General features: G+C 40.0%; 1 protein-coding gene across 1 annotated transcript in view; it reads right to left on the bottom strand.

Annotated features, from left to right (window-relative positions):
- Positions 1–13,050: 13,050 nt before the first annotated feature.
- Positions 13,051–23,583, bottom strand: part of DAP (death associated protein) — a 51,691-nt gene continuing 41,158 nt past the window's right edge. Inside the window, exons 3-4 of the mRNA XM_062503156.1 lie at positions 16,443–16,485; positions 13,051–15,813 (exon numbers count right to left, since the gene is read on the bottom strand). Of these exons, the coding sequence (XP_062359140.1) occupies positions 15,694–15,813; positions 16,443–16,485 (163 nt within the window). The 3' untranslated portion in view covers positions 13,051–15,693. The remainder of the gene's footprint in view (positions 15,814–16,442; positions 16,486–23,583) is intronic.

Raw genomic sequence — 23,583 nt, 5'->3', positions numbered from 1 at the left:
AGTGTGGCACATTAGTGGGAAGAATGTCCTGGATTGGTGTAACTGGAGCAGGGGCTGTGTTTGCCATCACAGCCATTCCGTGTCTCGGCACCCTGGGAACATCTCACCACAATGTTCCTGGGAAGCCCCCAGCCCCATGGCTGACTTAATTCTGCAGTAACTGTACTGACAGGGATTTAACAACGGTGGCAGTGGAAAGTGAAAGTCCAACTGCTTCCCAACATTCTCTAAAATTATATTGTGCTCTTAACTCTGGTAAGGAATAGCTTCAGCATGGGGGTTCCCAGTAGCCTTCCTTCCAGGAGGCACTACCTTCCCCATCTTCCAATATCAGCCACCATGCCGGCATCATCCAAGTAAGGGAAAAAAACCAAAAAGTATTTGTAGATACCTCCAAAGGTATCACAGGCTGTCCCAGTATTAGAAAGAAGCCTGGAAAATGAGAGGGGCCAAGTCACCTCATTCTGGAGAACAGGAATTCTCTTCTGTTTGGAGGATTCCTGTGTACAGCTAAATACAGGATTTATGGAAAAAAAATCATGAACTCTGGACCCTTTTTACTTTGGCTGTGGAGCTGTTGACCACTGGGAAGTATAAGTAATATTGGCCAAATCCATGCTGAGACTGAGATGTGCTTTATAATGCTAAATATCCTAAATAAAGATATCCCAGACTTGGCAGACTGAATGCTCCAAATCAGTTCCCCATCTATATAAACACCCAAATCATTAAGTTATTTTAATGGTACATGGTATTACACTTAACCATACTTATAAAACTACCTGCAGGTAACACAGGCGCACATAAACTTCATTCATATATAAAGTATACATATATAAAACCTACATATACATGCATAGTTTTAAAATTTTTAACATATATTATTAACACATATACATATAAAAAGCCTCTTACCTCCTAGTGATAATGTGGACCACTTATATATGTTAATGATGACCATCTCTCAAAAAAGCCAGTGTTAAATAATTGTTCTATAAGAGGAACAAATAATTTGGGGTATATTGTGGAGGCTACAAATGGAAAACAGACCAGCTGCCTTTTTACTGAACACTACAGAGCACTTGCATGGGAAGAGGCAGGGGATTATGTGAAAACTGTACTTCATTGGATAATTAAAGTTATTATGCACATTAATTTTGCCTAGTCAGGTTTAAATTTGCCTCTTCTCTTGGCACATTTGAATTTACAGTGGTTGCAGCATGTTTTACATCTATAAAACTGTACACAGGTTTGTGGATAATTAGTGGGCCAAATGCTGCTGTTTCAGTAGTCTCTCAGGGTTGAGACTACTGATCAGAAGAGGTTGGGAAAATGGGTTCAGGTGGTTCATTTTCCCCTTCCCATTCCCATTGTAGCAGCCTCCCACATGAATGACAATGTGCTACTTTGCCCAAACAGATAGAAAATGAACAGAAACCCTCCAGAGGCAGATGTGCAAAAGCTGTGCTCCCAGGTGCCATCCTGGATGCATTTAGTGGTTTCTCACAAGGCACTGATGGAGCAGCGAGCTCCTGTAAATGTGGATCAGGAAAGGGGTACAGGAGCTGCCGGAACACCTCTGCTCCATGTGTGTGCATGTGCCAATGGAATTTTTACTCTTGGTGCCATAGTAACTGAAGTCAGCTCAGAGTGGGGCTGGCCACCAGAGCTGCCACCCGAGTGTCTGTGCACAGCTTTCTGCTGACAAAGGTGATAAAATATTTACTTTCACACCACATGCAGCAGCAGGGAGTTAAGGTTTCCTTGTGTTTGCTGCCGCTATACTGAACCCAGCTTTTTGCAGAAGCCAGTGGTGTGGGGGATGTTCTGCGTTTTTGTGTGAGAGTGTTAATGGGACACAAATCAATAAGTAAATGGGGAATTTAAGTAATGGCCTCACTAAAAGTTCTGTTCCTAAGCAAAGTGAAGTAGTGTTTCAAAATAATATACAAACATAGTTGTACTGAAAGCAGACTTGCTGCATTATCAGCTTGGCTGTTTCCCCAGGGAAGTGTAGTGGAATAGTCATCACGCAGCATTTACCCAACTTCTGTGCAAGGGAAATGTGGTCTTTGACTGCCTGGTATCCTTTTCTTAAAGCTGCAGTTGCAGCCTCCTGAAGTGTATTCATATGAGTAAAATAAAACATTTGTTTGGTGAGCAATAGAACTGAAGAGACCAGCCATATTAAAGTAATTTTTCTTTGTTTTGGTCTCAAAAATTTGCTTAGTGAACAGCACTTCCACTAACATGTTCATAAAAACATACTTTGTGGGTGTTTTACATGATCAGTTTCTCACCTGTGGCTTTTGAAAAATGTGGGGTTTATTCTTTGCATGATTAACTGCGTTACACTTTTTTTTATGTGCACAGGCACAATGAGCAGTATTTGCCTGTGGTTCCCCAGGTCTTCTGCAAGGGCCTTTTTAGGCTTCTGGAGGGCTTCCAGTCCTCATGAGAATCTGCACCTGCTCTTTGCCAGGATAAACTGTCAGGTACCACAGGCTGAGCCACAAGAACCAGGTGTTGCTGTGTGTTGGTGGCCATCTCTGTCACAGTGACTGATGGACACTGCTTCTGGCTGTACACTTAAACTGCATCCTCCACGTTCTAGGGTAATCCCTTGCCCAGTAGTTTGCCCACTTATAAGCCTTAAATACTCTCAGTTGTCTCAGGATTTGCATGACTGACTAGGATACTGTGCTCAGAGAAAGCCAAGGAAAAAGTGCTGTGTGTCAGCTGTCCACAGAAGAGATAGCCAGGTACCATGGCGAGGTCTGCTCTGTATTTAAAAACAACACCAAAAAAACCCCAATTGAGGTGTTTTAACTGAGAAGTTAAGCTGAACTTGTGCACAGGCTCTCTTGGGTTGGTTTCAATCAGGCTGATACTCACTTGACTCAAGCAATCAGGACCAGTTTGTGGTTAAAGAGATACAAATCATTCATCCTGACATCAGTTTCCATGCAGAGCTGTGGCAGCTGCAGTGTGTTGTTTCCCCCGAAGAGGGCTGCCCTGCCACATCCTTGACCTGGGGGAAGGCTCTGACCTGGGCTCTCCGTTGACCCCCATGCTGATTTCCTTGCAGCTCCCATTTTTCCAAGCAGGTACTTGTTGCTCTTTTACTCATGGTTGATGAGCTCTCTCTCTCTCTCACAGCAGTCCTGGAGCTGCTCAGTGCCTCCTGCTCACCTTCGCTAATTACCAGTGTCACTTTCATTAACATGGCTCGCAGCTGTCAGGGATCCTTCCCTTCACACCATCCCCAGCAGCACGCTGCAGCTTTGCTCTGTCATTTGGATTTGGGAAACTCTAAACCCCCACATGCAGCGCTGGGTAAGAGCTGCATTGTCACCATCCTCCACAGAGAACTGCTCTCTTTCCATCAAGTAAAACACTGGCTTAATCTTTAATTCAATACTGTCTTTTGAGGATCACAGCCCCTGCTCAGGAACAAAGTGAGCCTGACAACAGTCAGAGGCAGAAGATGAAATATTAATCCATGCTTTCATGACATCCAGGCTGGATTACAGTAATTCCCTGTCTGCAGGTCTCCCAAGGCCGCCTCCTACAAAACACAGCTTGTACAGAAGCCAGCCGTGGGATTTAACCACTGCAGACAAGCAGCCCACCTCCCCGACTCTAAACTTGGGGCTTGTCTGGAGACCTCTGCTCCTTCTTTATCCCCAGGTAAGCTCTTCAATTACCAGGTGCAGATTGCATTCATAACTGTAGCTATTTTTAGTCACTAGAAAAAATCCGAGCTTCAGGACGTGTCAAATGAAACAAAAAGCGCAAAAGCTAAAAAGATGGTAGGAAGATTCTGCAAATATGATAGACTGTGGCTCTGGCTCTTTCTGTCCTAAGTCCATCGTCCCAGGACACAGGACATATGTTATATGGGCCACTCCTTTTAGGGCATTGAATTGCATTTCCTCAGGGCAAGAATTAGTTAAACTGGAAAAGCAACAAAATGAGGCCATTGTGAAGAGCTGAGTGTTGTACACCAGTCAGCTCAGATCTGACCAAAGTAAAGAGCATGTGAGATTGAATGAGAAAAAGAAATCCAGCACCACAGAGGGATATAGCTGAAGAAAACACTGAGGGAAGAAAACACTGAGGAAAGAAAACAGGTCAAAGCCAAGTTCACCATCTGGGTATTTCCATAAGCATCATAAGATGCAGCTGTTCCTGTGTTGGTATGTGTTGGATCAAGCGCAAAGTTTGTTCCAGTCAGACTTGCTTATCTCCTGTGTGCCTCAGTTTACCCCTCAACTAAAGAGAAATATTTTCCTCAATCATTAACTCATAAAGCCAGCTCTTGGTTATCAGGTAATGAGGGAAAAGTATGGATGGGAAAATCCACAAAAACAAAACCACATAATGAAAACTATGGCAGTCAAGCAAACAGAGAACATGTCATCTCTTGGCTTTGGAAAATTACACAAAGGCCTTGAGAGATGGCAGAGGCAGCTCCTGGGACAGCAGGGGCCAGAGTGGAGCCTGTGGCAATGCCAGTGGCAGCCCTTAGATGTCAGGTGATAGTGAGGCTGGACACATCCAGGACACAAATCGTCTGCTGCTCATGGCTGGAGAGTGGCTGAGCCCACACTGCTTCTGAAGACAAAGAAAGGCAAGAGTGCCCATGCATTCCCTACAGTACAGATATATAACATTAAAGGTATCCTCCCTCAAAACACACTTAAAAAGTACATTTCCCTCTGAGTACTAGGAACTTTACAGTGCCCTTAGTCTGTTTTTCTCACCAAGTGGTTTCCTGAGGTAAATGAGTATTTGCCTTATTGCAAAAAGTGCATAGAAAGCTTAGCCTAAAATGCAAGACCAAGAAAGTTTTGCATCATATACCACCAACATAGTCCTCTTTGCTGAAGAGTTCCAGCTTTTGGAGATTCCAGCAGGCTGTTTAAGAGATTTATGAAGTTATGAAAGCAAAAGTCAGGTCTGTGCAGTTTAAATGCCATTAAATGCCTGTGTTGCCATTTCCGATTAGCTGGGTTCTTCTGAAAGCCCTGTGCCAGCTGAGAAGACACATCTGAGAATGACACTTCGAGGGAATTTAAATGAACCCAGGGCAGGGAAAAAGAGGAGTGAGAGGTGGCAGCAGCAACCCAGCAGCAGCAGTAAGACAAACAAAGCCAAGATCTAGTTTTACAGTCACCATCCCCCACCCAGTTATTTAAAAATCACATTAATGTGTGGACATGAATCTTCCTATAGAATTGAGGGTTTACACTCACCCGAAACAGCCTTTGGACTCCTAGACTCATGGAAGAGTGAAAAAGTCCTTCAAGGTCTCTCCCTCAAACCAGAGAAGGCTACACTGCTCACATTTTCAGGGTAGTATCAAGAAAACCATAGTGGTGGGAAGGAGTTGAAGTGGGAATTCTTGAAGTACCATACTACACCCTAACCTCTGCAGCAAGGCCTGCACCTGCAGAAAGGTCTACACTTGTGAAATACTTTCGGAGCCACTCATACCTTTCCTAGGATTCCTTGCAAAGTGTTTCTACTAATTTCAATTTTATCCACATCTTTCCTTCGAGAAAATATCTACTGAGTCAGGAAGTGAATGCTGGGATGCTGGCAGGACATGTAGCTATTTAAGGGCTTTTACACATCTGTTTTCACAGGCAAACCCTATTAAATTGTAACAATAAACCACATGGATTTTACTGGTAAGCAATAAATTTCCATGAAAGATAACAAAAGCTTTCACTGAAATGGGCTAGAAATCCAAATCCCTTAAAATCTGCATCCATATTATAAATGCCATCCTCTAGGCATTGCAGTAAACACTGCTTATTGGGTGCTCAGTATGCTTTTCTTAGGTTAAGCATCACCAGCAGATGCAGCCACTTGTGGTGTGATAACCCCACACATTTTACGCCTGCTGCAAACTCCAAACATATCCAGTGGTCCAGAACAAAACACTATTTTTGCCCTCTCTTCCATCAGCTGCTCACCAGCACAAGAAGCTCTTACAGATTCTCCTGGTGGCTGGATGCCTCTGATGCCACCAGAAATGCCTCACGTGCTGGGACTCTGAGGTGCCTGGCCCCCAAAGGTCATGCAAGGCAGTGTTCTGAGAAGTGGCCCTGGCAGTGGCCCTCCAAACTCCTACATCAATAACACTTGGGTATGAACCTCAAAAACCCTCAGCAAGGAAGGATACAGAGACCACACTCTGGTCTTCCATGCCAGCCTCTGGCTAAGACCAAAGGCTGTCCACTGCATCATCCAGAGAACTGACTGGGCCAGAACAACACCAGGAGACTCACCTCTAATAAAAAAGGATCTTTAGAACACTTCAAAACACTTTCTAATACTTTGTAACACCTTTTAGGCCTTGCTGATGCTCCAAGGCATCAACATTTCCAAGGTGCATTTCTAAAAAGGCCGTATAGCATTTTCCTCTCAAAATATCAAGGTTATAACAGCTCAATTGCTGTAGCCTCACACCATTGTTTTTCATTAATATCTTCCCCAAATTCCGTTCATCAGCTAAACCATCCCTCAGTGAATCTACAGAATCTGCCTGATGCTTGGCATCCACTGACAGTTTTAGGGAGTGAAAAGATTAAGCTTGAGCTCTGGATGCTCTCCCAGCCACTACCTTTAGTCACCTCCCCACACCCAGAAAAGTTCCCACCTGGAAGCAGTCTAGCCCTCCACAAAACAGAACCAGTGTCTGCATCACAGTTAATCTGTGGCTTTGCAAGGCAGAGGCAGGAGCAGGGCCATGAAGTGTCAGGTCAGCCTGTCCTTGAGAGTGGCAGTGCTGGGGAGTGAGATGCCAGCAGATGACACAGGTGTTAGACACCCCTACCTCTCAGCGAGGGATCCAGGCACACAGGGATTGAATGTTTTGCTTTAAAAAGCATTTCTGTTAAGTTTGCAGAATAAGAACAAGTTCACCTCTCCTTTTTACGCTTGAAGAGCTTCTGCTGTGCAGCTGATGAAAGGCAAAAAGTCTTCAGCTCTATGGTTATTAATGTCAGCAAATATGGCTGAAAAAATATACAGGGCTCATATTCATTCCTTGTAGCTTGTATTACCTATTAGAGCTATAATGCTATTGAAGTGATGTTCTCCATTTACATTGGCTCTAGCATTTTACCTTGAGTACAAATGCTAAGCTATCAAAATGCAGTGCTCAAAATGGGTATGAAGGTGCTATCTTCACTCAGCCACCTTTCACAGTACTAGTACCAGGTCACTAATGCTATTTAGAATTGTTTCTCAGGGTAATTGGTACAGCTCTTCTTCCTCAAGTACTGTCCTTTAATCTTTCCACTCTACAATCTCAGCCACAGAAATATTTGTATTTTCAGAACATAAAGTACAATAAATCAAGAGTGAAGCTCCTGCAGATTCTGACTATTGAAAGCATCTCAATAGCACCTGCAGGCTGAGTTGACATCTAGCCAAATGTTTTGCAATCTTGCTTGATTACAGGCAAAGCAACAAATAAGTAAAAGAGAAACTACAGAGCAGTAACTCTGAGACTGATTTTGTAAATTAACAGAGGATATAATTTTTTAAATATACATTTTTATATAATGTTTATATCATTCCTTTAAAAGGGCCTGTGGTTGGACTTAGCTTGTTTCTGCTGAAACAGACTGTATACTTATTTAGTAGTAAATGAAAAATTAGGGTCTTTCCCCCTTAGTTATTAAAATCAGGGATACTGAATTATACAACATGTATGTGTTTAGATGGATATGTCAACCTGTGTGTTGCAACAGTGATCCCCCCACCTTTCTATCTCATAAATTAATTTACTCCGAAGCATTTTGTTCAACTGTTTTCAAAATAATTCATATTCTTACTCATATAATCTTCTCTTCTAAACTTGCAGAGTACTGCACAGACAGGTGCTCCTTCTTCCAAGGATCTCTGTTGAATTCCGGTCCCCTATTTTTAAAATCATGGAGCCCACACAACAACACTCTAAGGTCCTATTTTGCATGACAAATTACATTTCATGCCCTGAGGCCAGAGCTTTATAACACACTTGTGAGTCAGGAAAAAGCCTAGAAATCAATGTTTAAAAAGTGGTTTAGCAGTGACCAAGCTGCAGAACTGAAGATGGGACACAGCCCTGCAACACTGCCATTCCTCTGCAGAAACTCCACAAACACAACTCACATAAAGGAAAGGATCTGCACACAAGTCTTCACCACTTTTCAGGATGGCAGAACTTACAGTGTTTGAAAAGAGGGATGTTTGGAGGTTTCTACCTCATGTAAAATACCTAGTTTGACTCTCCAGTCCTGCAAAATAAATCCAAATTTATCTTAATTCCTTGGAAATTATCACTGAAGTTAACAGGACTATAAACAGAAAGTAGAAATCATCTAAAACACTGGCGGCCTGCATGGGATGGGAAAATAACCTGCCTTGAAGGAACTTACACTTGTAGGAATCCTAAATCTCCCAGGGGAGATCTGCTTAGAAGACAGCGGTAACATTTTCCATACTTTTTAGAGTCTGCCTTTTAAGACTCTTGTCTTTTATCCTGCACCCACCAACAAAGTTGTTCTTACTGTGAAGGGACCAGCCATCAGAAGTGACACACATGGCACACCACAACAGCCAGGAACAGAACCAGGTGCACAAACAAACTAAACATATGTATCTAGGGGAGAAGAATATTATGGGTCATGATAAATAGTCGGATCAAGCTCTACACTTTCTATAAATATTTACCTTAGGCACTACTGGCTGCGGGTGAGCCAGCCATCGGCATGCAAAGCACAGTTCTAACACTATGAAGTTTTCAGTGTGGATGCTGTAGGAGCTCTTTGGGGCCATGAAAAGCAAAGTCTGAGTGTTTAACCAAGATCCTCATAACAAGCTCAGTTGACAGGCTTATTTAAGGCTTCAGCCTTTCATTCCAAACCCCTCCAGCTGTCACAACTGTCACATCAGCAGCAGGCTAATGTTTATTATGTTCTGGGTAATAAATCAGGCCCTAAAAGGACAATTCTTGCATTTTCTATTCATTATCTCTTGTCCAGAGGGAAGGAATTAGGTAAGGAATTAGCTTCTGACGTGGGTCTTTTTTATTAACAACTCAGATGTAACACTAGCTACCTGCAAAAAAGGATGTTAAAGATTTTCACCCAAACTCTGCCTTCCAAAGAATCTGATCTCCCATTGCTTAACATCTCTGGGATGAATAAAATCTTACATTCTAGTTTTTAAAACTGACTGTTCGCTCCTTGTAGGTACACACACAGACACATGAATATTAATTGGGTCTCAGTTCAACTAGAGTATGTCTTAATTCTACATTCTATATGCACATACGTGCTGCCTTTTGCAGTGAAGAGAAATACATATTTCTTTATGCTTAACCTTTTAGATTAGAAGAACCAGAATTTATTGAAATGAATTTGCATTTGCAGATTTCCTTCATCCAAAGGCCTCTTCCATGCAAAAAGATTCAAGGACACGTAGATTTACGAATCAAAGAATTGTCCTCTCAGTATGTAATTAGGGAGGAGAAATTGAGGTCACTGAGCAGCATAAGAAATGGCCAACATACAGTTCTGAAACAATATGACAGCTCTGCTTCTTTTCTCTTTATCATCTTCTAACAACAGCTTCACAGAGCACAACTGAATCCACTTCTGTGCTGATCCATTTACTGTTCTACTTTTAACATTTAAGGCTTTACTTCTCTAATCTCAGCTCCTGTTCACTGCTGATTTAAATACACCAGAAAGTAAAATGAAGTGTGCAACATTCCACCGGCACATGAAGTCTGCTGATCTTCAAGAGACAAAGCCAGAAGACTTTTATCTTCCTCAGAGATATAATTTGAAAAATTAAATACAGCTTAAGGTGAGGTGCACATCTCATCTTAGAAATAAGGTTTAGAAACAAGGCGCTTCTTTTTTTTTTAATACCACGCAAAGTCTTCAGTTAAATACATTAGGTACAAGTAAGCATAAAACAAGGAAAAAGGTGATGCCTCTCTTCTTTCAGACCCAAACACTAGCACACTTGATATTTTACTCCAAAAGGCATTGAACATGTGGTTTCATTCACATTTGAAACATATTTGTCACTTCAGCTGCTATCAGCATACAGAAATAAGTGGCTAACTTTTGCTTTCATTTTAACTAAATCCACTCTTCTGTACTTCAAAAGCCACTTCCGAGAAGAGAGAAGTGGCGCTGAGGTTAACTCATTTGGCCACAGCATGGTGCTAAATCACACCAGAGTTGTGGGTCCAATCCCCATATGGGCCATTCACTTAAGAGTTGGACTTGTTGGAGCCTTGTGAGTCACTTCCAGCTCAAGAGTATTCTGTGATCTGGAAACTGTAATTTCATTGCTGCGCTCTCCGGTTCACTCCTTCCTCTGTGTATAACAGTGATGTCACTATCCATCTTAACATGGTATCAGATACCCATTGATACCTAAGACAGCTACCACACATGGCTCTTAAGAACTCATTTTACACACCTTCACAACTTGCCATTTGCTTCTCTGCCAGAAAGGAGTATAAAAACTATTATGCTGAACCAGCTTTAGTCAGGACAATGTGAGACTGTACTGATTGGAGCTGTAGTGTCATTAGCAGCTAATGCTAACCAATTTTCATAAATCCTTAAAATCACTGTGGATTACTAATGCTTTTCTTTTGCTAAAGCTATGAGTGACCTATAGAATGCTAGACACGTTTTCAAAAATACCTCCAATGCAAGCTGGACAGCAAAGATTATGTTACAGGATTTCTTCCGAGGTCACTTGCAAGATCTGTGCTTGCCATGGCTTTAGTATCCTTCATTTCAGCTTTGTCATTGACAGCATTCTGTGTTTTGCAAAAAATCATCAACCATGCATGCGCCTGTCAGCTCCAAATAGTAATAAATTACATTCCCAGAAAGAGGTATCATATTCTTTTTGTCACCTCTGATCAGCATTGTGAAGGAAAACAGTCATTGCAATAGAAATTACTTCTTTGTTCACAGAGTGCTTTGTCAAATACAATGAACTCCGCCTCTCCTCTCAGGCCTCATATCTAAACACTAGTGCTTCCATTTTATGATTCAAGAAATAGTACACCTAGCTGCAGTCTTTTCTCTGATGGGGGATGAAGAAAATCAGTAAACGCACATTCTGGGAGGAGACCCAAAAACACAGGGAGACAAGCAAAATACAAACCTCCCCCTTCCTAAGAAACAACCTTTACTAATTTTATATAGTACAATCATGCACAGCACTTACCAAAGGTTACAGCTACAATGCCAATTTACCTTACCCATCTGCTGAAGAAATCTCAAGATTTACTGCTGCACACTTGACTCAGTTTCTTCTTGAGCCACCCAGTCACTATGATCTGCACCCTTCTGCATCCTTATACAGCAGATAATGTCAGCTGTAACCAGTTATATTTATATGTCTTTATCTTGAGAGGTTTTTGTGCAAAGAATTTAAAACAGATTTGTCCTCTTAATTTTCTTTAGATCATTGCAGCCTCTGACCAGCAACATGTCCCCTTGTTGTAAAACTGTACCCATACCGACATCCCCACATTTTTTAAAATGCAATTATGTGTATTAATCCAGCATCTTACAGCATTAGCCTAGACTTAAATCTCATTTTAAACTTAATATACCCAAATCTGAAGGGGACATAAGAAGTGGCATATAAAGCCCACACCCCCTTCCCCCATGAAGATGGCAAGTATTCAGAATAAAGTTATTCCAAAGGGATAAAAATATATGTCTGTTCATTCTCTTCGCCTTCATATGGAAAACTGCTGTGATTATTTTCATTAAACAGCCAGGAGCATACAATGATCACACTACTGTGGAAAAAAGTAAAACTTCAAACTTCTGTTTCAAGGCGTTTCGTGATAAAAGAGTAGCTCATACTGTTGACATAGAAGTAAATAATTTCTAATTACTAATAACATTTGCAATACTGCTGATAACAAGGCCATGCAATTTGGAGTAACAATGGACAAGGCAATAAACAGCACGCCCGACATCATGCCCGTGTATTTCCCCAAAATTTTAATGAAAGAATGTATCTTTTGAATAATGTAGCATGAAAAGGAGGCTGACAGGAGACTATTTCTCATTACAACTACCAGTAAGGAGGTTGTAGCAAGGTGGGGTTGGTCTCTTCTCCAAGGTAACAAGAGACAACGTAAGAGAAGACTGCCTCAAGCTGTGCTAGGGGAGGCTTAGACTGGGTATGAGGAAAACTTTCTTCACCAAAATGGTTGTCAAGCTTTAGAACAGGCTGCCCAGGGAAGTGGTTAAGTCACCACTCCTGGAGATATTTAAAAGTTGTAGGGATGTGGCTTTTAGGGACATGGTTTAGTAGCAGACTTGGCAGGACTGGGTTAATGTAAGGGTCTTTCCCAAGCTAAACAATTATATGATCAAGTGAGCACAGAGTCTAAGTATGTAAAAGTCCCAGGGCAGCAGCTATCACCTCTGCACTGTATCACACATGTTGGCTGTATTATATACACACTACGCATATACTGAGCATGGGATGCCCAAAGTATCAGAAAGATCCCAGAAACAGTGCGGCAATTTCTGCACATTCTTCAGCAAATCACTTACGTCACAGCATGTGTATGTCATGTTAACTGCAGCTTTATGAAAAGCTTGCCACATCTTCTGATTGCAATACTTGCTTTTTCTGAAAGACTAGAACTTGCAAAGCAATGGAAAATGTTACATTTAATTTCCTTTACCATCCTGGCTTTTTACCAGGGTTAGATTTTCCAGCTTCACAGGGGCTGAGTGAGCATCTCCAATTTCATAGTGGAAAACAGCACTCTCATTCTAGCTGGTAGCATCTACTTTTTATTTTACATGAGACTGGACTATTCAAAACAGCTCATCCACTGTGTCATAAAACTTCATAATAAATTTCACTATCTATAAAATGTTGATTAGTCATGCAGCAGTCTGTAATAAAATCCCATAAATTCCACAAAGCTGCACCCTGCTGATTTACACTGCACTTACAGGGAAAAAAAAGAGCCCAATATACAACTTCATGCTTTATTGTTGCATTATTGCCATATTGACAATTACAGAAAATTTCTTTTGCAGTTATTTCAAGGTAACATCTGAACATCTCTGGCACTTATATGCTATTGCAACATATTTTAAAAGTATCAATTACCATTAGTAAGAAATCCAGTTCACCAGTTATGACTATTTTGGACAAGGTAATGCTTTGGTAAGGACATCTATGTATGAACATGGATACCTCCCAGCAATACATAATATACTTTCATACAGAGACCTTTTCTAATCACGTATGAATTTCTGTGCTCTAAAAGCCACTAAAGCTATCTTAAGAGCCATATTTCATTGTACAAACTTACATATCTATCTAAGTAATCAAAGACAAAAATCAGGTATTGTCTATATACGCTGTATATATTGCATTAACAACCAGGAGCAGTAGTTTGCAATTTGAAAGCATCCAACTGCTCCTAACTTTTACTGTAAGAATGGAGATGGAGCGTGGCTTTCAAAACCATTTCTGTCTATTACAAGACATGGAGGAGAAGTACCCAGCCCCACCTCACTGTGTGCCTCCACACTGCGGTTTAGTTTTCCACTGCAGTGAGCCAAGAGTGATCCAGCTCATCCTGAAAGACCCTTCCCCTTTGGTCAATGAAGCTATACCCAAACTCTGCTGCGTGTCCTGACTGCACCACCACTGACCACACCAGGCTCTAGACACTGCTTCAGATGCAGGCACAGCACGAGGCAGAGCCGTAATCCCAGCCAGCTCCCCCTCAGGCCAGCAGGTACCAGGAGTGACTGCGATGATCTGCTGCGTTGCTGACACAGCACATGGACAGCTACGGCTGCACCATCAACCACCTCCTGTCCCGAGTCTGCAAACATTCCTGCCAGCAAATTGTCTCCCACAGAGACCCCAAGAGGTTCATCAATGCTACCCTTATGAATGAGCTGCCCAGGTGTGAATCACTTGCACACTCATAAGCAGCTACAAACAAGGCCTTTGCTGCACCGACATCAAAAACAGAAAGCAGATTTGAAAAGTTACGTATATTCTAATACAGAATAACCCTTACAAACAACACTCGTTCCTTAAGGCAAGTATGGTTTCTAATCAAATTGAAAATAAGGACTGCATATATAAATTGTACATCCTTCCTTAGGTTTAGAATAAATATGTCCATGCATATAATTTGCAAAACATCATTTCCATTTCAAGCCTGTGATGACACAGAAATGTCAGGTCCCTCACATGCACATGAAGTGAGTTATTCCACTTGTGAAATGGGCCATATTTCCCATTATTTTGTTGCTGTTGTTTTAAATCAGCTACTCATGAAGTTAAGTCTGCAGAATTTAAAAAAAATAAATTAAACTTTCCTCACTGTTTTTTTGACCATAAAAGCCCTGAGTGACCCTAAAATTTCACTGATTTGCCAGGTGAATGGCTGCAGCATTAGCTCCCACTTTTTCGACATCACCAGAAACTTTATAGACCTGGAGGGTAACAAAGGCTGTATTGTATTTGTAGCCAGTTAAAAACAGAAAGACACTTTAAAATAGATAGAATGTCTAAATTTTTTTTTCTGGTTTTACAGAAGTGAAAAGAAAAGGAAAATTATAGAGCTAAAGGAACTGGGAAATAAAATGATTTAATTATGTGGTAAAAATAAAACAATTGCTCTATTTGGAAATAACTTTCTTTTTTACTCCCTCATATCACTACCATTCTACAGAATAAGAAGGCTAAACAACAAAGGAAAAAACACTATGTGCAAAAGAGGTTGGATCATAAACGTATTTACTAATGGTATCTCTTCACTTCAAAAGGTGACCTCAAATTCTAAATTAAAAAAGCAAACAGATTTCTCACCAACTTATTTTAAGTTCAAAAAGGAGGGTCATGAACTCCTTCAGCTTGTTATTGGAATGGGAAACCATCACCTCAAAAATACAGCCCCCAGTGAGACTCATGAGATTACAAAGCAGCAGTGTTCTTAGAATTCTGATTTCTATCTCTTCTTCATACCCACAGACCACCAGAGAGAAAAATCTCAGCATGACTGTGTGAGTGCAAAGGTGTGTAAAGAAGATTCAGCTGGATATCTGCTCACTTAAGAATGTATGGGGGCCCTTTCATCATCTCCCTGTTTGAATCCAGAGGGCACTGGGGTATAACACTGTAGGATACTGAAGGCTGCAAGGGTTCTACATAATCAAGACAACTGCTGACTTCTGTCTCAACACACCCAAAAATCTCCCTCCAGAGAGTAAAGGTACCAGTACAAAAGGACTGCTCTTCCTTACTGGCTTAGCATAAAAACTACATTAACTATCTGCTATTTTGAGTCCACAACTAAAAATACAAAGCTCATTAATCATATTATTCACACGAAAGCTTTTATCTTGGCAATAAGAAAATCTTATAAAAAAGCACCCCGATCAGCAAATACTCAATACCGAATTTTCCATCTGGGATAACAACTGAACAATGTCTTCATCCTTATTACCCTTGAGAATTAAAGTAAAAGAAACAGCATATTATTTTAGATGTTAGTTTTACAGATTTGACAATGTGAATGCTAAAGGGTTTTTGTCTTCTCTTGAAAACTTATTCACAGAGAGCAGATCGGCAGAGATCCTGACGGGGAGCTCATTTGCGAGGCTGGTGGATGTGCTGTTTGACGTGCTGTGGGTGAGGAAGCTTCTCCACAGAAGGATGTGGTTTCTGATGAGCCACCTGAGCTGCAGCTGGAGGGAAGTCCTTATCACCCTGTTTGAAGAACACAGCAGGAAAAGTTTAAGGAATCTTAAAACTGTACTTTCCAGTTCAAATTGATGTAAGTTCTAAAAAATGTGAAAATCAGATGGAAAGCAGTATTGCATGCTACACCTGTACATATTCTATAATTTTATTCTTCTAGCCAACTTCAAAATTTTTCTTATGCAAGCTTCACTTCTTCTAGTTATGCACACTATCCAATAATAAAGTACTTCAAGGTATATATGGCAGCTGACACACACTATCTTCGAGCATGTATCCTTACAGGCAGGAGCTCCTCATCACAGATCAAGCTACAGCAGCAGTTTAATATGCAGCTGCTTCCAAAGGAAATGAATACAGTAATATCTAGCTTAGATATGAAAAGATGATCCAATAAACTTAAAGTGCTAAAATTCAAAGAAAAACGGTGGAAATAATTTCAATGAATAATTTCAATTTCACACAAACCCAGAAAGAATGCTCAAAGGGCCTTCTTACATGAATATAGAAAACACAAAGCCTCTTCTCACAAAAGAGATAGGGGTATGAAAAAGATTAATTTTGCTCCGATTGGTGGTAATTCTGAAAAGCTTACAGTAATTTTGCTATGACTGAGAGAAATTTACTGATAATCTTACCCTAGCAATGACACCGGAGATGAACACTGCTGGCTTCGGTGGGCTGAAAAAAATAAGAGAGATTATTATTTTTACCAGTTATTTAGAAGGTAAAAATGAATGTGTGTTTGAATCACACATACAATGAAAAAAAAAAAAAAAAGTGGCAGTAGTTTTGGAAACTGATTAATGTTTCAAACAGACAAAACAGATTTCCCCTTCAAATGACTATTGCCTTAGTAGTACTTACTGCAGCCAAAACCAGACCTGTGGGTTTTGGCTTTTATTACTTCACACTGATTGTGACAGCAGTAAGAGGCTAGTCCAACAATACTGCTTCTTAAAGCTGAGTCTTTGTTTGCATTGGTTTCTTAATCCTCAAATTTTGTACATAAACTGCCAGCAGTACTTTAGGCTTAGTGTATTTGTATTGCACAATGAAAACTGTAGCTGGACTAAAGTCACTGCTGTGTTAGAGAATAAAATAAATTCAAGTTTATGTCTGTCGATCAAATGAACGAGGATTCTGAGTCTCAGAAAGAGCAACACTGTATTTTAAATCACAGATTTTCAAGCAGGTAGTCTACTCTATTACAAGAGAAAGAAATGTGTCTGCAATCAAACAGGTATTAAAAAACAAAAATCAAAGCGTTTCCTGGTTTCTTGTTTGCAAACCCTCCATCCACACCAACAGGAATAGACTCTCCACAGCCGGAGCTTTCTGAAGCTTGGTCAGCACGAGCCATCAGTCTCCCTGGGCACTGATGGCCTGAACTGACCACCTCTACCTGGAGGCCACAGCACAGCCACATCCCACTGCCCACCCTGCTGGCATTGCCAATGTCTGAACTGCAGACACTCGGCAACCTCAGTGGCTCCGTGGCAAGTAAAACCACACCTCTGCATGGAGTCTGCAGAAGGGTTGAGACCTGGAGCTCCAGAAAATCTCTGCAATAGAGGTAATTCTCCTGTAAGAAAACCATGTAACCTGAGGCACTGCAAAGGGAAGCAGAGTGGGGAGGTGAAGGTGTCCCTCCCCCTGAGAATATCTGTAACTGAGGACTCAGAGCGGGTGGTTCATTAACCTGGGCCACAAGAAGGGCTCTACCTTGAGGTGTTACAGCTCAGAGGTTGGAACAACACAAAGCACACACAAATCAAATTACTTATTAGAGGAATGATAGTGATGACTATGATGCACTTTACAACTACACAGCTTGTAAAAATTTATTAACATGATGTTGTGTGAAGTTAAGATAATAAGCAGCACAGTATCAGACTTGATATAATGAACTCATAAATATTGCCTGAGCCCTGTTTAAGGTATTGCTAATTCAGTCTCTGAACAGCCTAGTTATTTAACAAGGCTCAGCATCCCTCCTAGAATTTTTTAAAGTCTGAAAGAGAAAGAAAAGATTAGAAAAAAAGGAGAAAGGAAGAGACTTCTGCTCTAAAATACTTCCATGGAAGAGTAACAGTGATATTTCTTGCAATGAGAAATAACATTTTGATAGTTGTATTAGACTTTTTCAATCCAATTTTCTGTCAGTACAAACTAATAACAAGCAAAGATCAATAGCAAAACACTTCCACTTCATTCTAATTGTACTCAGCCAATTAGTATGTTACAGTCTGCATGGGACTTACTGGATGCTGAGTGAAAAACTCAAAGAAATAAATCTTGACTGAGAAAATACAGATGTACTGCAGTGGCTCAGGGTACGTTTCTCACACTTACACCATGACATTACAAAGGAAATTAACAGTAAATGGGGAAAAAAAAAAGGAAAAAGTATGGCAATTTATTCTTCAACTATACATGGAATCTGGCTTTAGTCACACTCAGAGAAACTGGTTTTTTGCTTGGCATTATATTATTAACAATACTGGAAAGTGAAAAAGTCAAATCAAATGGATTTTTTAAATATTCTTAACATGACCTTTCAACATTTATTATGCTTGGATGATGCATGAAATTCAAATCAACATTTCCCCAACAGAGCCTGTATTTGCTGAATGTGCCACGAGCTGTTCACCAACTATCACATGGTATTACCTGCTGAGTGGTTCATAACTCTTGTTTTAAAAACAAGTGCAGTGCTCCATGGTTTTGGCCAAAAATTACAACCAGAAGGAATCTCTTGCATAATGGTCATTCCGAACACATAGTTTACCACTGCAAATTGCAAACATCTTCTCAGAAACCCCAGTCTCCTGCTGAAATGTCATGCTATTAACATTCAAACGACCTGAACTCGCAAGTGTTAAGTCTCATGTTAAATACATGATAGAGCAGGATAGAGTTAGAATTTTTGGCAGAGGTCCATACTTATTTTAATTTAATGGTATGTTCTGTTGTCTCAGGAATTACGCTGAAGATCCTGTAAAGATCACTGCCATTTTAAGGTAAGCGAAAATCCAATCTGAGGTTTATGCTTCAGGTAGTACTTCAGAAACAGCTAGCACATCTTTATAAAGAAGACGAAGGCCAGCAGTACTATTTTCCTAGTAAAAACTATATTTTTCAGACACAAAACATTTATCTTGAACAGTATCATGACAGAACATACTCAGCCTTGTTTTTATGCAATGGGTTCTGTGACTGTCTTTATCTACACTGCCTTGGAAACACGACACTGATTAGGGCTTTCCCACAGATGTGTGGTAGGCACCAAAACACCTCACTTAGGGCTCATGTGGCACATTCTAGGATAGTGCTGACACATAGGGAACAACTTAACAGGAAATCAGAGTTGCAAAAGGTATCTACTCCCAGATGCAACTGGAACGATTTTCTCCTTGACTGTCCCCCTTATTTGTCATGGATTTTTGATAGGACTCTACCCACTTCATACTGGATTTCCAGCTTTTAAACAGAAGAACTAATGGGAATGCTGACCCGGCTTCCAGCTCAAGTGCCTCTACCCTCCATCCACAAAAACCTTGCAGAAACCCAGGCATTTGTTTCTGGTTGCCCCGAGTTCCCATGATCAGCTGCAGGTGGACACAGTAATGAGGCTTCACCTCTATTTAACTCATTGCACAGGCAAAATGCTTTGCTCCCATGGATGACACACCAGCTCAATAGGAAGCTCATTTCCACGTATTAATTATCCTGTAGCAGGGGAAAAAAAAGCTGGCCAGAAATGAGAATGATTGAGTGTGTCAGTATTTGTGTCCTATGTCAAGACACTGGCTTTCCTTACATTTTTACCAGATTACATGGTTTCAGAAAAAATCTTTTAAAAAATAATACTATTCATTATCTTTGATGATCTATAGAACCAGAAACAGGCCAGAGCATATATAATCACACATCTATACTAATGAAGAATTCAACAGATCAGAGAAGGGCCTGGATAATCAGTCACTGATTCATGCTTTAATTTCATTCCTAATGAGAAAAATCTTTCCACAGATGAACTTTGTCATAATAAATTCAATCTCTACTGCCAGACTCCCAAACCGTGGGCTTTTGTGCACCCAGATTAGCTGCCAGGACCATAACTCTGTAATTGCACTCTGAGACATCTACTGGGATTGCAGTGTTGCAACATCACTCATTATCTTTCCCAAGAACCTCCTGAAAATAGAAACAAAAATGGAGAACAGGCACAGGCTATCATTGCTACATTTGTAAAACTCTTTCAAGTGCTTTAAATTCTATTGGTGTTTTATGCAAAGCACAACCTACATTTCCAGTATTTTGTAAGCTGTGATGGTTGTTCTGAGGATATACTTAATCTGATGAAAATCGGTTTGACAGATGTTGTTTTGAAGATGCAGCTATCCTTTGTCTAGGCTTCAGTAAACAAGAAAGCAAAAAAAATATTTTCTGACAAAACCTGATTTCAATTATACATATAAGTGCTTTACAGCGATTTAATGCACATATTTATTTAAAGTTAATTAATAGCCACAGCTAATACTGTGAAAGGAACACAGTTTTGTGTTTGCCAAGACTGGTTAGTGTTTTTGTCAATACTTTCAGAGCAAATCCTTTTTTTTTAATAACATATGGAGAAAAAGAACACATCTGTTAAGATCTAAGTGTTCAGAGAACTTACCCTGATTTTACATGTGCAATGCTGCACCTGTTTGACATCAGATTCTCTACTGGATTGATTTATCCTGACTGTTCAAACAGAATAAAGATTTCTATTATTTCATAATACTTAGCTTAAATAAGATTTTTATCTGACATGGAAGGTAAATCACAAAGAAGATTAAGTAACTTGAAAAGATCATTAACTAGATGAAACGAGGCATTAATAATACTAAAATCTTATGCCTTCACCTTAAGAGGGATTGGTTGAACTGAAGTGTGACAGACATACTGTAAAGACAAACACAGTGACACAGGAGTTACTGTGAAATCTCCTAGAGGCCACAGAATACACATAGGGCAGATGAATATTTATCCAACTCCATTAAAACAGACAAACTTACTAAACCAGTTTTTTAATTTAACAGGGAAATTACAGTTACCTGTATGTCTATTTATAAATGCAGTGAACATGTGCACATACATGCAGAGGCTGTGCATGTGTATACACAGAGATTACACAAATTCACAGCTGTTTCAGAGTGGTCCCAAATGCAGAACTAAGCAGAGCACATTGCCACCAGGGGCATGAACACCTGCAGCCACTATGGTGTTTGGAGCACCAAATTACCTACTGCATCCCCTACCTAGCTTCCAGCAGCATTTTGAACAGCAAATCCAGTCTGGAGGAAGGACTGTGAGCACTGCTCACAGTGCAATCCAAATCAAAGGGCTCCATTCAAGTTGATAAAACCAGGAAACACCCCCTGACATAAGCATTGTTCCTGTCCACACAAACATAGAAGCTCATAAAATGAGAAATGGGTCTCACTGCAGCCAGACAGTGCAGAAGGTGAGTACCCCATGTACACTGGTGAGCAGAAAAATCAAAATAACATACCAAGACAAAGAAAGAACAAGAAAAAGCAAAAGTAAAAAATAGTACCTCACAGTATACCTCAATTAAAATATGGTATTTGGGTCAGGAACACCCTTTTAATAAGGTTAATAAGTGAAGAACTAGAGCAAAAAATATAGATGGAAAAAATAGCTAAGAGAGCACAAAGAACCCACATAAGGAGAGAGCTAAGAACTATTAACATACAATACACAAAGGAGTAGGTAATATTGCTGTCATTTGCCTTCTTTACAGTATAAGTAGAAAGTGACACTTGCAGAAGACTACATTTAAAATTATTACTAGCAAATACCTTTAAAATAGAATTAAATTTAGAACCTCCTGAAAATAAGGCATTTATCTCAAAATTTCCACTATGCCAACATTCAAAATAGGTTAGCCTACCTTAAAAATGACAAAACTACATAGATGCAAGACTTTTGTTAGACTGGACAATTTTTTTTGGTCAAAATATGTTAGACGAAAGTTAAATCATTAAAGCTCTGTTAAACTAATCTTCTAGTTGGAATGATTCTTACTTATGACTAAAGAATGGGAATTATTCATATTTATCTTTTCATATTCGTGGGAATTAATGGTATGTCTTATCACTGGTGATCACTTTCTGCTCTTTTAAGTAAGCCTGGCAAACAGATAAATGGAATCTATAAATATGTGTTTTCAAAGACTTGAGAACCACCAATTACATCATCATTTTTAACTATCCAAGAATAACACTGGAGTTTGTGACTTGGTGTTTCCTTGCTTTCAAACCATCCAGTGGCATGTACTGCGACTCATAGTTGGCCTATAGATGTGGAAAGCAAAGGAGCAATTTCTGTGACAGCCATAGAGAGAGCAAAGGAGAAATTCCTGCAAACCAAAGAGATTACAACACAGAACCTGGAGCTGCACCCAGCTGCCTGACCCTTCAGGAAAGGCAGCACACAGACAGCATACCCTTGCCTCTCCAGCACCCTAAAACAGAGGGGATTTGAAAACAGAGCAGAACCTTCCACTGATCAGTTTGCCCTTTATTTCCCTGCTCATTTCCAAACAAACACCATTCACTTTCCTCCCAATTAGCTTAGGCAAGTGAAATGAAAACCATATATGAAATACTATGATCTCCAGTTACTCACCGATCCCCCAACTACTCCCTAATGAGAACAAGTTTTGTATTTTTTTTTTTTCCTGGCATGATAATTCACTCCATGAACAGAAGGTTCCTCACGTATTCTGAGCAGAATTTCCTTTTCAGTCAACAAGACTTCATACTTTAATCTTGCTCTTCTGTTTCTGCAATTGACAGCATTGTGCCCAGTTGTTTGTATCATTCAGCTTAATCTTCAAGGTTGTTAGGGAAATAGTTTTTTTCTGGTTATTAAACATGAATGTTAACTAGTCTTAGTTTCCATCTAATGCTTTTCTGAAGATGTCCAGGTGTCATTATAGGGGTGCTTATTTGAATTTACAGAGTTGCCTTTGATTTTGGCATTGTCTGCAAAAATAAATTCCAAGATGATTAAAACCACACTGAGATGATTAAAATCACACTTCTCAGCAACAGAATAAAACTAACAAGCACCCTGCTCATCAGCTTACTTAAAATAATTTCCCATTGGTTATAATACGTTTAAGTTATTAGCTTTCTGGACAGAAAAATAATAATTAGTCTGACTGACTACCAGAGGGAAATGTTTTAGCTGATTGCATGGGGAGGTACAGTATCTGATATTCTATGGCAATTTATTGTGTTGAGGTCATTTATATGCCAGAGCTTTCAGATCTTTAAGATCATCCACAGGATGGCACTATTGAACCTCAGAGTCTACTGCAGATGAAATTGGGAACAACCTCAAAAACATCCAAGTGCTGCAGCAAATACTAAAACAAATAAAAAGCAGTACCTCCCCTTAATGACAAATCTTGATGAAACACAGTACATACACAAATAAATGCAAAATTCTCACACACACCTAACAGACTAGTTTGGGATACAATTTTCTTGTCCCTGTGTCTTAGGCTGTGCCCCCATACACCCTTAGAGAACACAATGCTCCATCAGAAAATTCTAATTACTATTTGCTTTGCTATTCACATACAAGCAAATCGGGTGTCCTGATCTTTTAATGAGGTGGTAAATGACTGGCCATTACATTTAATAGCAACTGATTGACATTCATTATTCTTACACTCACTATTAAGGCATTGCAGCA

Source organism: Cinclus cinclus, chromosome 1 (genome assembly GCF_963662255.1).
Source record: "Cinclus cinclus chromosome 1, bCinCin1.1, whole genome shotgun sequence".
In the NCBI taxonomy this organism is placed as follows: Eukaryota; Metazoa; Chordata; class Aves; order Passeriformes; family Cinclidae; genus Cinclus; species Cinclus cinclus.
Note: the sequence above shows the minus strand (reverse complement) of the source record. Positions and strands in the feature narration are given on the sequence as shown.